Raw genomic sequence first — 14,006 nt, 5'->3', positions numbered from 1 at the left:
AAAAAAAAAAAAAAAAAAAAAAAAAAAAAAAAAAAAAAAAAAAAAAAAAAAAAAAAAAAAAGAAAAGTATCGGAGCTTACTATCCGTGCTATCCAGAAGTTCGGATGACCGGGACTTAAATTTAGGCCTTGGGAAGGAATAGATTCATGTCTCATTTATCGCCGCTCCTTGACTGAAGCTAGCGTTTCCGACGAGGAACATCGATGTTGGGTGAAATTGAAAAACAGGTCGAGAAAAACCAGTATCCTGGTGGTGTTTTGGTGGTTTGTTTTGAGGAACAACAGTCGGCAGCCCATCGAGTGATGTTGCGAGCGCGGTTGTAAGGGTTTGGTTGCATATAGACAGATTGTGTCATTAGGTTCGAGACGCTTGATGATGAAGTGGAGAAGCTCGGGAATGTCGTTGAAAGAGGGCATTCTTGCCCTTCTCTGGCAGCGCGTCGCTGGCGTCTTGGGGGGACGTATGGAGTGCAAAGCCGAGGAATAATTCGAGCGGAGGTTGAGGGATAAACGTAGTGAATCGTCATACCGTGATCATTGTTGCACGTACATTCAGTCCTAGGTCATTGTTAAGCAAAGACAATAATTTACCAGGACGATCAGTTTATCAGAGTTAATTTGCAATCGACAGAGTTAGTATATCTTCCTAATAATTGACTACCCCATCACCAATTTTTGAGCGAGCTTTGTCAGCGTCGCATAAGTGTTATTGACACATATTAGTCGTATTCGACAAGTACAATATGAACCCGGCCGTTCGAGATGCCTTCATCACCACGCCCGCGTATCCGACATCACACCTTTATCCCCAGCACACATTAGGTATCTTCAAAGTTCAGGAGTTAATCCTCGAGGTCAACATGGTAGACTGCGTTGCTCAGCGTTTAGTGGCAGAGCTGTTGGGAATGTCTGTTAGTCATTGTCTCGATTGCCATTGTTATTATCAAACACTTACTCGGTCACTTCCGCAGACGAGAGGAGGGCAGCAGCTGTTTCCAGCGGCCGTGATGTTGCCGCCAACGCACATGCCGTCGTTCCGCTGGGGATTGTTAGCGAAGCTGTTGTATCGTGACATGAGGGAAGTAGCCAAACTCACTCCAAGGCACATCACCTGGACGTTCAGCGCGCCATTCTCAGCCGGTCTGGCGACGGCAACAGAGGCGAGGAGAGCGATGACAGCGAAGAAACGCATTGTGATTGTAGAGTAAAGGGATTTGAAGAGGAAAGAGGTTGTTATTTGTGGCGTGTGTCTGTGATTGCTAGAAGATTGATCGTGGTTAGTCTCTGGACAAATGAGGCTATCCGAAAATATCGAGACAATCGGAAAATGGCAATGGCACATACCTGGGCGAGCACGAGGGAGGATTGGAATGTTAAGAACGTGGAGGAGAGAAGGTTGGGAGGAAGAGGAAAGTAACAAAAGACGGGTCAGGTAGGGATGACGAAGAGGGATGGGGATGGGCGCGACCGTTTATTTAGGTAGGGAGAGGAGGCGCTGTCGATCGATGCTCCTTCCGATCGGGCGTCATCATCAAAGTGAGTCAACAGTGAATGTGATGCAGGCACACGGTTAGCCCACCGGTTATTTTTGGAATAAAAATTATACACGTAAAAAGCAGGTTATTGTGGGCAGAATTAGATAGTAGGGAAGCAGCAGCAGCAGCAGCAGCAGCATCGCCAACGCAGGCCGAAACAGCAATCGGCGGGATCGGCGCGGGACCCTGGGGTTGGGATCGGCAGGCCCCCTGGCAGGCGAGGCGCCGTGGACGAGTGACAGCCCATTGTCGGCTCCAGCCCAGCTCCATCGCCCGGTGCGATCGGCAGGCCCGGGGGCCAATAGTCGCCGGGGTTGCGGGTTGGATTCAGGGCGTCCCCTTGGCAATTGCTACACTACTGCGTCCTTGATGCCTTGGCACAGTGGGCGGGCGGAGACTTGGATGCTGGAGTTTTTACGTTGCTGCCTCTTGGTTTGGAGATATGATCTTTGCCACAATGAACTCGCGTTCATTCTCTTCCGCAATAGAGACTTTGTTCTAGCTAGCTACTGTCACTCTAGCACGACGATAGACTATTCTTCCGATCAGCCAGTATTGACGCGCAGGTGGAGCTTCTAAGCTTGATCACCGCTGCGATAAGATAAGAAAACCCCCCCTTTATCATCCCCAAATATTGAGACATTATGCCTTGCTTGCTCAGGAGATCTTCTCCTCGCTAATCATTGCACGACGCAACATCGGAGATTATTTTAGCCCTGTGAGTCTCCTGTTGATATCTCGCTTAAGCAGAAATGCGACCTGGCCAAAACATCATTGCTTTGACTTGGGGTCACATATTGAAACACCAACACCAACACGGAACACCTGAACGTGTGTATGGCTATTGCTCTAGAAACCTTCGTTATCTGTCTGCCTCCTTGCTAAGGATGTAGGGGATGTCTTGGAGATGAGCCCTGTATCCCCCCCATTTTCAACCAAGATTCCTCTCAAAATCTGCTGCTAAGGAAAACCCCACGGACAGAATCCCTTGCTGGATACTGGTTTTCTGACTCATTGAAGCTTGATATCCTTCACTCTCGAACTTGTTATAAGATGCACTATCCTGCCTCGAGGGGTTCGCTTGAACGCTTGGTGCATTATCTCTTATCCGTATGTACCTTATTTCATGATCAATAGGGGCCCCATAGTAGCTCCGAGCATATGATATAGTCACTTTTCATGGCCACATCTTTTTTATAAGCGGGGTTATCATTCCCCCCTACCCCTGACCAAGGCAATTGCTACTTCATCGTTCATTCAGGTCCCGAGGCGATCGGCAATCTCGCCTCTCCACTCTCGAATGGACATGAGTTCGGTATCCGCTCACCTAATTATAGAGATAGCTTGAAGGTCGACGTCTCTACCTGGTCTCCTAATCAGGAATTTTCAGTAACGACTTTACTGTCGATACTTTGAGTTACTCCCCTGACACAAGGTCCGGCAAGTTTTTATCTCCGAGATTGAAATTGTGCGCTCGAATTGATACATCGTATACATAAATCCTAAAGGAAGCCCACGATCTGCACCTCAAGTAATTGAGGATCAATGCCGACCTTACCACGTGCTTCCACATGACAGAGATCGATCGCCAGTCTGAATGATAATATCCGTGCACGTGATATGAGAACAGCTCCCTTAATGACTTTCCTATATGTTCATCACGACTGCGCGGTAATTATTCAGTTTAACGCGTAACAACATTACGCTAATCCCGAGGATTGAGACTCCGTCGAAGATCAGCTTGGGTATGTTCCGACCCATGCTTTGTGGGGGTCCTTGATGTTTGCTCGTGGGACCAATGTATGCTGTTTGGCGTCTGGCTTGCATTGCCAAAGGCCTGGATCACATCGTATGGTGCTGAATCACATATCTGACATGCCCGTTAGACTGTAAAGTCATCATAAATAGACATATATGTAAGGACTAGATACAAGGACCATGCTGTAGATACCTCCATTGAATATTCAAATTCCTTTTGATATCGCTGCTAGCAATGCTCAATGTATTGTTCCAGTGTATCAGCCAAGCCAACTTGATAACGAGGATCAGAACGGAAGTGGCATGTCCCCATTCCAAGACGGACTACACACTTATTAATGAGGTGTCTATGGAACTTTGTGTAAGTCATTGTTTCAATTCCGACTACCAAAGACCAGGGATATTTTTTGGGTTCTGTGCGTGTATTCTGCTACGGCACGTCATCTGTATCGAATAGGTACGTGACCTCAGACGGCCTGAGCATTATTGGTATCGAGCTGGGTATATCGGACATAATAAGAGATTCCTTTTTCTTAAGTATTAGAGCGTTGGAAGACACATCTCCTAGTCATAAAGGATATATATTCACTATGTAGTAAGTAAAGAAATGAACCAGTCATAGCTGTCATGTCAAGAAAACAACAAGCGAGGGACGGAGCCAAGAGGAACGGAATCCGGGCAAACGATTGCCCATTGCTCCGGAGGCCAATGGGAGGACCTGAATCTGGACTGTGCGCCGAGACCGCTCCGTCGTGTCCTCTGGACCGCGCGCACCAATCATCGACTGGCCCGACGGGGTTCCGATTCTTCCGCTAAAATATGGACAATTTGAAACAATCTGGACGGAGCAGCCTTGTGGCCTGTGGCCTCCGTGTCCGAAAGCCTAAAGGCGGGAAGATGCGAGCTTGGATCGCTGTCACGCCATCTCATTTATTACCAGTACATACATACTTGTTTTGAGAGGGGTGTGGGGGATTATTAGCTGGGTTTAGGTTCAACATGAGCCACCATGTATGACAACCCTCTTATTCTTGAGGATTAGTACCTGTTGTAGTGGACCAGCGCAGATAAAGGTTGCCTAACGGAGATCATAGTCAAAAGTAGATGAGGATTGAGATGGATGAGCCGTTGTCTGCTGTACAGTGCTTGGTGCAGCCAGTAGTGGGAATCAGTCATGTAACAACTGTGCAAGTCTGAAGGTGACAACAGAAAGAAGAGGTCACAAATGCAATAACCGGCTAAGCCAGCTCACATGGGCTGAGCAAAGTGCCTTAAGGGTCCACCCTTCATGACAGCCACTAAGTTCAATGGAGGGGTCGTGGTCGAGTAGTTTAAATTAAACCAGCCACCATAATTAACCACCGCCATAGTAGCACTAGAACGGAACCACTATTGAATCCGAATCCCAGAGTTCCCCTCATGACCCATGGATCGTGGAAATAGCCCGGGAGCTTTGACACCCGGCAGCCTAAGACATGCGACACATTTTAATTCCTGGAGGAGCCAAACGAACCGCGCAGTGGTGGCATGGGAGGAATGATTGGGTTGCCTTGAACGTGTCCTCTGTAGTAGTCGAGGAAGCGAAAGTGAGACAGTGAGACACGCATGGTACAGGCAGCGTAAGCAGACAGACGAACTGGCTATTTTTGGCGATGCTGTCATCCCAGTCGGGCTAGTCGGGCCGAGAGGAGTAAGTGTAAGCTTGCCTCTTCTTGACCCCGTGACAGTAAATGGTGTTAAAAGTCACCTCCAGTGGAGGCTTTCCACCAGTCAACTGGTGGGAGTTTTGAGTAAGGACGGAGGTATCTAGTAAGTATCGTTGTTACTAGTCTCATATTCTATACGGAACTAAGCCGGAATTGACTTCTGGGCGCAACTCTCTTCCCGAGCCATTTCTCCTCTTCTGCCTCTCCCCCCCAAAAATCCTCCCACTTCTTTGCCAATCCCACTTGGCAGTCTTTTCTCTTTCTTTCAACGGCTCTCTCGCTTCGTTTGAGTGGCCTTTGGACCTTCGTTTGTCCCCCCGTGTTCCCATTCACTCCTCTGCTCTGCGTGATGGAATCCAACAGCTGCATCCCATCAGGACCCATCGTTTAGCGTTTGCTGCAAGGTAGGCCTATTTTCCCGGTGGACCCCGAATTTCCCTGAGCTGACCCATCATCCTTCTCCAGCTTCTCCACATTCCAGCAGTCCCTTGTCCCGCGATCCCTGATCCCCCCTCGTTGCCTTGTCTCGTTCCATTCGTTTGCAGCTCCCAAGACCCTCGTCACCTCGCTCCAGCGCACATGGCAGGTTTCATATTCCATGCATAGTCCACAGTTTATCGCATAACTCCCGGGTCAATCCAAATTCCCTTGACGGACGTCCCCACTGTCAAGGATTGTTCTGCGGCCAGGCTCGAAATATACATTTTTTGCATTTTGGAATTCACCGATCGCATCTCAAACACAAGAATCAAGCGGGATGGAGCGCTCTGCCAGCGCCGGCTATCCCCAGCCGCTTTCTTCCCCTCCACCTGTTTACCTTCGTTCTTCTCCCCCCATTCCCCCGGTGCCCCGTGAACCCCGCCGGGACAGCTTCAATCGCTTGTACAGCAAGCCTATTCCCAGAAAATCTCTGACAGATCCGGTGTCTATGCCGGAAGATCGCCCCGAAAGCCAACGGCATTCGGTTCCGCGGGTCAGAATCCATGGAGAAAGCGATCAGCCAGTGCCGGAATTTCATGAGGATGGTTTTGCAATGACGCTTCCCACTGATGAATTCGCCCAAATATCTCTCTCTGAGCAGCAGCAGACTCATGGAAAGACCATCGACGGATCATCCTCACCGGGGGTGGAAATCTTCAAAGCCGGCCAGCTACCAGAGAATGCGGCTTACGGACACACACCTCGTAGCAGTGCCTCTTGGTCAGTAGTCGATCCTCACACAAAAGACGATAGCCTCGCCAATACTAGCACGTCTTCCTTGGACCAACAACCTGCCAAGGACAGTCAGACCAGCTCTTCCCGAGATAGTCTCGACAGCGCAACGCAAGCCTCCGAAATCTACGAACCTTTGCACTACCATCATCGACCGTACGAAGCTCCCCAGCCTGCAAACCGGCAATCACCAGCAAGTGGCTCATCTGAGAATCTGCCGAAGCCACGCCCAGCCGCCAATCGTCGCTCTCTTTCGACACACTCGCTCGGCTCCGACCTGGGTGAAAGACGGAGATCTTCTCGGCTCTCCCCATACCTTCACGCCCGTGCACCATCCCGTGAATCCAGTGTATCTCCTGATGTCCGACCAGTATCCTTCGTTGAACAGCTTAACAGCTGCTATCCGCAACCCGGACCTGCCCCTGTTCAGATTGACAACTCCCATCTGCAATCTGCTGTCGGCAATAACGCATCGCTGCTGAGCCACAAGCAAACGTTCGACATGTATCTGGCAAATGTCAAGAAGACTGATGACCCCGCCATCCAGTATGAGTTTGCCATCTTTATGGTGAACGCAATGTTGGAAATGCCTGCCGATGAGGTCGACGGTGCATCCGCAGTGTATGGCCGGAAGGGAAGCGACATTAACCGTGCTAGCCTTCTACGAGAGTCCAAATCCATCCTCCAGCGCCTGGCTGATCGTAGCTATCCCTTTGCTCAATACTATCTGGCTGACGGATATGCTTCGGGGTTGTTCAGCAAAGGGAAAGAGGACTATGACCGAGCGTTTCCACTGTTTCTAGCAGCCAGTAAACACGGACATGTCGAAGCATGCTACCGGACTGCTTTGTGCTATGAGTTTGGCTGGGGTACCCGAGTTGAAGCCGCCCGGGCACAGCAGTTCTACCGCCAGGCAGCATCCAAAAACCACCCCGGCGCGATGCTACGTATGGCGAAGGCCTGTCTGGAGGGCGACATGGGGCTCGGAAAGCGCTATCGCGAAGGCATCAAATGGATGAAACGCGCTACAGATTCATCCGATGCTCAGTATAACTCTGCTCCTTACGAATTGGGATTGATGCACGAAACGGGATATGGCGACGACGTATTTCCAGACCCTGCATATGCTGCCCAGCTGTTCACCAAAGCAGCGGACTTAGGCCACATTGAGGCCAGCTATCGCTTGGGCGATGCCTACGAGCACGGCAAACTCGAATGCCCCAGAGACCCTGCCTTGTCGATCCATTTCTATACCAACGCTGCACAGGGTGGCCACCCTCTGGCCATGATGGCACTGTGTGCTTGGTACCTCATCGGAGCAGAGCCGGTGCTTGAAAAGGATGAATATGAAGCCTACGAATGGGCTAAACGTGCCGCGGAGACTGGTAAGACCTGCAATGTCTATCACGCAAACCATGGAATGCTGACGTTGCCGCAGGACTCACCAAGGCGCAATATGCGGTTGGATACTTTACGGAAACAGGAATTGGCTGTCGGCCAGACCACCTAGCAGCCAACGTTTGGTACGTGCAAGCAGCGGACCAAGGCGACATCCGAGCTAAGCGCCGAATTGCCGCCATTCGAGCAGCTGTCGACGGGGTTAATCCCGAGAAGGCCAGTGCAGCAGCTGCGGGCACTGGCCGCGGGCAGAAGGAAAAGAAAGGTGCGTATGCCCTCCAAATTGTCACAACCTATCTAATGAATGGCACAGACGGGAAATCGAAACGATTTGGTATATTTTAAGCATGGCATATCTTCAATGACCCTGAGAGGGTTCCGCATCTTGACAGCATCTTGACCAATTTACGTTCATCAGCACCATTTCACACATTTTTAGCGACAACGAACTGCACGAAGAAGTTTTGAGCACATTTGGGCATTTATTCTGGATTATACTGAGCGATTCATTGATTCACGCGAACTCTGTTTCTCCTCAGCATTACTGGGATTGGACCTGTACAAATTCTGTATCATCCATAATGATTTGCGGAGCATATAATCAACTTGAGGACCATCATATCCTCCTTTTTAATGTTTTAGGGGTTTTCTTTTCTTACTAGGTATCGTGGGCTATTCGTATGTCTGCCAGATCAACCAGGCATAAAATCCTGGGGTAAGCAAGTTGCATACTGTACCCACGTGGTCGGCTAACCAATCTTGGAGACGGGGTATGGTGCACAGACCTCAAAGTAGCAGGTTGTTTACTATCAAGTAGAGTTATGATCGATCAGGTCCCCCTATACAGTATCAAATACATGCCTCTTAACTGGTCAATATTAAGCTAACAGGGACGCTCCATAATTCAGTGAAAGAATCATTGTTCTAATAGGTATCTCTTGAAATATAAACACACAATAAAGAACATTAACGACAAGAAACAAAAAAAACAATCCAGAACTAAGTATAGGTAGCAAATGTCGGAGAATTTGCCCTTTCTACTTAGCAAAACCGATACTATTTTACTGCCCCTCAACGTAGCGCCATATAACAAGATACAGTATCAATAACCCAGTATGGAGCGCTAGCGCCAAATCCCCTCCATTAGGCCATTGCATATAAGTCCAAAGACATCTTATACTGGCAGTGAACAATACGATGTACAGTAACCTGAAGAAGAAGCGTTAGCCTCGCACGGCTCTTCTTCAGTTTCAGAAATACGCGCCTCAGTGCGCGTCTTTTTCTCTGACATACAAGAATTCAACTGAAAATGGTCCTATTCACTTACGTCCACCTATTCGGTGCAATCCTTCGAAGGATAGAAGCATTTTGCGAAGGAGTTGGCGCAGAGGGTGGGACTGAGGCAGTGGTTTTCTTATCGGCATTCATTTTGTTGGTTGTGGCACGAAAACGAGATGAGAATTCTCAAAGACAAGAAAATGCTGTGTGGGAAATGGTTCTGCCTGCTACTAGGAATATAAAAGGTAGTTGAATGAATTAGAAGACAGATTGTACCGTGGTTGCGGATCGGCCCTATTTTGCTCTTTTGGCCCGATCGGGTTTTCTGCGCGTCTTGGCAGTCAGATGATATCGGATTGTTACTTTCAACCTTAGGAGGGACTCGGATCTTTTCTTGACCATGTCTATCAGGTTTTATGTGTTTTGAGCACTAATGAGTATATTGGCATCATAAGTGGTGAAAATATGAATGTTTATGTCTTGATCAGGTATTGCGAATGCTTGAATTGATGCTGCTTACTGGAGTCTTGGCAGTCGGGTGAAGTGAATCAGGGGTTTTCAAATTCTGTGGATACGACAGTTTATGCGAAAAACTCTTACTACCGCATAGATCCTGAGATCAATTAATTTGAACCTTCCTAACAGGTTTGATACACTCCAGCAGCTGAAAGCACTAACCATGCCTACGCAATTACCAGATGTATAATGTCGGAGGTATAGCCGGCAGAACCAGTAATGGTGCCTAGATAGGGGATACTGGCCAATCAGAGAATAGATGATGATTGTTATCTGGGGAAGGCCAACCATATCAGATAAGAATCAATAGCCGATCTACCCTTCATTGATAAGACCCGGTTTCCCCGTTCTTTACTCCTCTTTCCCCCTCTCTTCTGTCAGAAAAATGGAGATATTTTGTTGAGCAGTGCCTTCCTCTCATATCCGAATGCTATCCAACTGGTACACCGTTCAAGCGTGCCAAGGGCAACCAACCATCTGTCACCTGCGAACCGAAGGATCGACTAGGCAAATTGCGGGGGTGGGGTAAGACTATGCGCCCCGGATTTGCTCATTTGCTCCGTCTGCCGTTCCCCTCTTTGTTCTTCTTCCTCTTCAACTTCTCCTCATGGCAGATATTATCCACTCTCACGCAGCCATGACTTCCTACCAGCCATTCCAATGCGTGGTTTGTCTACGCCGTTTCACTCGACATGAGAACCTCAAACGACACGCAGCTCTTCATTCCCGCTCTCGAAAGGAAATCTCCTTGCCGTGTGACTTGTGCCAGGCTACCTTTTCGCGTCCGGATTTGCGCCATCGCCATATGAAGAGGAAACATGCAGAGCACGAGCAAAGACGAACGACGAAGAGGCCAAAGCAAAGGGATAGCTATCCTACCCCATGCCAGGATACTGGCCAGCATCGTGGGCAACTGCAGAATGTCGATGACCTGCAGTTAGATAGGTCTTGTTGGATGTCTGATCTTCCGCAAATACACTACGAGGATGGACATGACCCAGATGCAGGAGGAACCAGCACTGCGTCCAGCACATCACCTATAGAAAACAGCGATCGTATCCAGTCTGTTCCAGGTAATCCGACGCAACATATATCAATGGACGAGTCTCGTTTGCTAGATGCGTTAGAACTGGAGCGTAGCCTGTTACGCGAAACATCACTTCCCCAACCAACCGATCAACTCAGCACCCAGCCGCTCGCGATATCCAATTTACAGTCTCCGTCGGACATTGACCTCAGCGACCTCAGGTTTCCAAAAGATCTCTCTGTTATCCCTATTGCGCCTGAGAGCACCCAGCCCCAGAACAACTGGTTTCCTTCCGCCTCACAAATCCGCGAAGGCTGCAACCTCTTCTTCACCCATGTCTCACACTTCCTCCCCTTTTTACACCACCCAACATTCGACCCCAGTGCCATACCCTCCCACCTCCTCCTCGCCATGCTCTCTCTCGCATACCAATACGGCGAAGACCCCGAATGCGATGCCCGCACGGGCACGGGCACAAGCCTCTCCACCCGCTGCTACCTCCGCGCCCGCTCCAGCCTCTCCTCCAGCAACCACCCTAACTCTACCACCACCGACCACCTCTCCCTAGTGCAAACCTACCTCCTCCTCCAGATCTGCGCCATGATGTACCTCTGCGGCTCCGACTCAACCCAAGGCCTCCAAATGCACGCGACCATGATATCCCTCGCGCGCTCCACAGGCTTAATGCACCCGATCACCACCGAATGCGCACACACCTCGGACCTCGACTCCCTGTGGAAAGAATTCATCAAAGCGGAATCCCACAAACGGACCCTCTTCGCCGTTCACCAAATCGACGCACTCTGGTACCAACTCCTCTCCATCCCACGCGCCATCTCCCACCTCGAAATCAAACACGATCTGCCCTGTCCAGAAACCCACTGGACCGCCCCCTCCGCCGCCCAATGGGCCCATCTCCAACTCATCTCCCAACAACAACATCATAAACACCCAACCAGTATGCGCTATGACGACGCAGTCCGGCACTTCCTCTCCTCATCTACAGATTCCACATCTTCGATCCCCCCCTTCGACCCCTACGGCGCCATCAACATCACCCACTTCCTGATCTCCAGCGCGCGCGAAATCTCCGGCTGGTCGACTATGACCGGCATGCTGAGCATGGAACGGTTCTCCGCTCTACGGTCGTCTCTCCTATCTTTGGGAGTGTTTCTTTCCCCAACACCAACACCAACACCAAGACCCTCTACTACCTATAACGCTAAATCCGCCCACACCACCGCAACCTGGCAAACAGCCATGATCGAGCTACAGATGTGGTCTCCCAGCCACACAGGTGGCATCGTCAAAGCCAGTATCGACACTATGCTCCAACAGGCGACGGAGTTGGCGCCCTCGGCGTGTGAGTTCCTGTGTGAGGAGACAGCGAAGGCGTTCCAGCCGCATGTGGATTGGTTTCTGACCTATTTGGAGGAGGGGGATGTGGAGGGAGAGGCGCCGTGGGTGACACTGTATGCGTATAAGGCGTTTTTGGTCGCGTGGCAGTTGATTAGAGGGGGTGTGCCGGGGGCGATGGGGGTGGTGGGAGTGGGGGATGGGGATGTGCGCGGTGCGGTGGAGTGGGCTAGGAGGGTGTTTGCTAGGAGGGAGAGGTGGGTTATTGGGAGGTTGGTTTTGGGGTGTTTGGGGGGTTTAGATTGACTACTGTTGTGTATTTGTGTGTGTATTGTAGAGTTGTTTTATCAAATAATGCGTGTGGCTACTACATATTCTGATTACATCAAGGCTATTTGCAGAGTATTACGTATAGGAATCAGTACATCTCGTATCGCCACCGGAGCTGCACCATCTCTTCCGTAACACCTCTCTTGACTACCTTGCCGATCAAGTCTGGATCACCAGAGTCGAGATACTTATTCTCGCGGCGTACGCACCAACGATACACCGTCACCGTAGCAGCCAAGAGGAATGCCGCGCCCATGAGTGTTCCAAAAGCTGCATAGAAATGCGGACCATCGTAGTATAAATACGACGCCCAGATGTTCGACGTACCGCCAATGGCATTCACCAGTGCTGAAGCAGCAGCGCGCTTAGACACTGGACGGGCCAGATGCAAGTTGATAGTTTTGTAGAGGAGAAGCTGCGGACCAACCGAGGCGAACGGGAGGATCATCATGGCAAAGTACCGTGCGCCGATATTCAATGTCGACATGAGAATGATGTACATCACGATAGAGATGGAGATGCAGCCCAGAATGAGAGGATAGATGGTGTTGTAGCGATCCGAGTAGAACATGATGAAATAGTAGATTATGCCTGCGAGGATGTAGGGCGGTGCGGTGAGGAGGAGGCTGATGGTGTTGGAAGAGAAGCCGAGGGAGCCGATCAAGGTGGGGAAATAATTGGCGATGGAACCTTGGGTCTGAGAGAGCATGTTCGAGAAGATCAAAAGAAGGAGTTTAGGGTCGGAGAGGGCTTTGATGAATCCGCGAAGGATAGGTTCGTTCTCTGTGCCCTCGGCGGCTCCGGCTTCGGATTCGATGCGCCAGACAGCGAAGTCCCGCTCAATCGGGGAGAGGATGCGACTATTGTGGGGAAATTCGGGCATTATTAAAGCGCAGATTATGCCGATGCCGACTGTGGCGCTTCCTTCGATGATGAAGAGCCATTGCCAACCAGCGATGTTATGGACACCGTCCAATTGAAGAATGGCAGCGGCGAAGAGTCCACCAAAGGCGTTGCCGACTTGTTGGGCAATGTAGAGACCAGCGATGCGCTTGCCCAGCTCGGCTTTGGTGTACCAGGCCGAGAGGTAATAGATTGCACCCGGGAAGAAGACGGCTTCGGCGATACCAAGAACTGCACGCACGGCGAGCAATTGGCCGTAGTTATGAACAGCCGCGGTTGCAGCTGAAATGCAGCCCCAGATGGAGACAGCAAGACAGATGTACATACCTGGCCGGGAAATCTTGGTAATGAGGAGGTTGCTGGGAATCTGGAAGGGCAGATAGCCGACGAAGAGAATTGAGACGGCTGTGGCGAATTGCTCGGTTGACATTTGGAGATCTTCCATGATGCCCTGCAGCTTGGCCGAAGCAAGGTTTTGACGATCGATGTAGTTCAGAATGTATAAGATGCCAATGGTAGGCAGAACCATGAGGTCTACCTTGCGGACGATTCTCCGATTGAGGCGTTGGCGCTCATCTTCGCTGAGACTGCGTAGCGACTCTGGCATCCGCTCATACGCATCACCAACGACATCATTGACCTGTCCTTCTGCAGAGGAGATATTACCCTCCGACTTAATGGACGAGGGGCGTTTTTTGAGATCCATAATAGCAGGAATGGAGGCTTTGAAAGGCACCTACAAGCTGTTGCCCCAGGGGGAGATTGGCCAAGATATTAAGGAACATCAAAGGTGTATATCATGTTATCTTGATTGGACAGGCCGCCGTTTCCCATGACATCTGGGTAATGCCGACCGGCTATTGATGTGGAGTCTGTTACGAACGATGGTGAGTCACTGATTCGCTGGCAATCAAGTGCCGGGTAGATAAGGGGGGAGGAGCGCACTAACCTTATCTTTTATCCCCCGTGGGAGCGCAGCTCAACCAGT

The 14,006-nt window shown here is 50.2% G+C and overlaps 5 protein-coding genes across 5 annotated transcripts; 2 read left to right on the top strand and 3 right to left on the bottom strand.

Moving 5' to 3' along the window:
• Positions 1–883: 883 nt before the first annotated feature.
• Positions 884–1,191, bottom strand: BDQ94DRAFT_168463 (uncharacterized protein; the record flags this gene model as incomplete). The annotated part of the gene is made up of 3 exons (XM_026771072.1): positions 884–895; positions 955–1,038; positions 1,096–1,191. 3 exons carry the CDS (start codon positions 1,189–1,191, stop codon positions 884–886), a joined length of 192 nt encoding a protein of 63 aa, XP_026628467.1.
• A 4,008-nt stretch (positions 1,192–5,199) lies between these two features.
• On the top strand, positions 5,200–8,249 carry chs3 (putative chitin synthase activator (Chs3)). The gene is made up of 4 exons (XM_026765462.1): positions 5,200–5,402; positions 5,464–7,595; positions 7,649–7,873; positions 7,922–8,249. The coding sequence occupies exons 2-4, from the start codon at positions 5,756–5,758 to the stop codon at positions 7,951–7,953; spliced, it is 2,097 nt and encodes a 698-aa protein (XP_026628466.1). The 5' UTR covers positions 5,200–5,402; positions 5,464–5,755; the 3' UTR covers positions 7,954–8,249.
• A 296-nt stretch (positions 8,250–8,545) lies between these two features.
• Positions 8,546–9,146, bottom strand: BDQ94DRAFT_139612 (uncharacterized protein). Its single transcript, XM_026765461.1, has 2 exons — positions 8,936–9,146; positions 8,546–8,817 (listed from the first exon to the last, which is right to left on the bottom strand). Exons 1-2 carry the CDS (start codon positions 9,034–9,036, stop codon positions 8,670–8,672), a joined length of 249 nt encoding a protein of 82 aa, XP_026628465.1. The 5' UTR covers positions 9,037–9,146; the 3' UTR covers positions 8,546–8,669.
• Positions 9,147–9,811: 665 nt separating this feature from the next.
• On the top strand, positions 9,812–12,143 carry BDQ94DRAFT_186271 (C2H2-type zinc finger protein). The gene has a single exon (XM_026775111.1). The coding sequence runs from the start codon at positions 10,010–10,012 to the stop codon at positions 12,089–12,091; it is 2,082 nt and encodes a 693-aa protein (XP_026628464.1). The 5' UTR covers positions 9,812–10,009; the 3' UTR covers positions 12,092–12,143.
• Positions 12,144–12,147: 4 nt separating this feature from the next.
• Positions 12,148–13,825, bottom strand: BDQ94DRAFT_186267 (MFS general substrate transporter). The gene has a single exon (XM_026775110.1). The coding sequence runs from the start codon at positions 13,722–13,724 to the stop codon at positions 12,204–12,206; it is 1,521 nt and encodes a 506-aa protein (XP_026628463.1). The 5' UTR covers positions 13,725–13,825; the 3' UTR covers positions 12,148–12,203.
• Between the last annotated feature and the right edge of the window lie 181 nt (positions 13,826–14,006).

Source organism: Aspergillus welwitschiae (assembly GCF_003344945.1).
Source record: "Aspergillus welwitschiae strain CBS 139.54b unplaced genomic scaffold BDQ94scaffold_9, whole genome shotgun sequence".
Lineage (NCBI taxonomy): Eukaryota > Fungi > Ascomycota > Eurotiomycetes > Eurotiales > Aspergillaceae > Aspergillus > Aspergillus welwitschiae.
This window is presented reverse-complemented; position numbering and strand designations above follow the sequence as displayed.

Excerpts from the sequence above, each read along its gene's own strand:
- chs3 (XM_026765462.1), top strand. The coding sequence starts at position 5,756 with ATGGAGCGCTCTGCCAGCGCCGGCTATCCCCAGCCGCTTTCTTCCCCT. Across the intron at positions 7,596-7,648 it reads TAAACGTGCCGCGGAGACTG|GACTCACCAAGGCGCAATAT; the intron begins GTAAGACCTGCA and ends ACGTTGCCGCAG. Across the intron at positions 7,874-7,921 it reads CGGGCAGAAGGAAAAGAAAG|ACGGGAAATCGAAACGATTT; the intron begins GTGCGTATGCCC and ends TGAATGGCACAG.
- BDQ94DRAFT_139612 (XM_026765461.1), bottom strand. The coding sequence starts at position 9,036 with ATGAATGCCGATAAGAAAACCACTGCCTCAGTCCCACCCTCTGCGCCA. Across the intron at positions 8,818-8,935 it reads ATTGCACCGAATAGGTGGAC|GTTACTGTACATCGTATTGT; the intron begins GTAAGTGAATAG and ends CTTCTTCTTCAG.
- BDQ94DRAFT_186271 (XM_026775111.1), top strand. The coding sequence starts at position 10,010 with ATGGCAGATATTATCCACTCTCACGCAGCCATGACTTCCTACCAGCCA.
- BDQ94DRAFT_186267 (XM_026775110.1), bottom strand. The coding sequence starts at position 13,724 with ATGGATCTCAAAAAACGCCCCTCGTCCATTAAGTCGGAGGGTAATATC.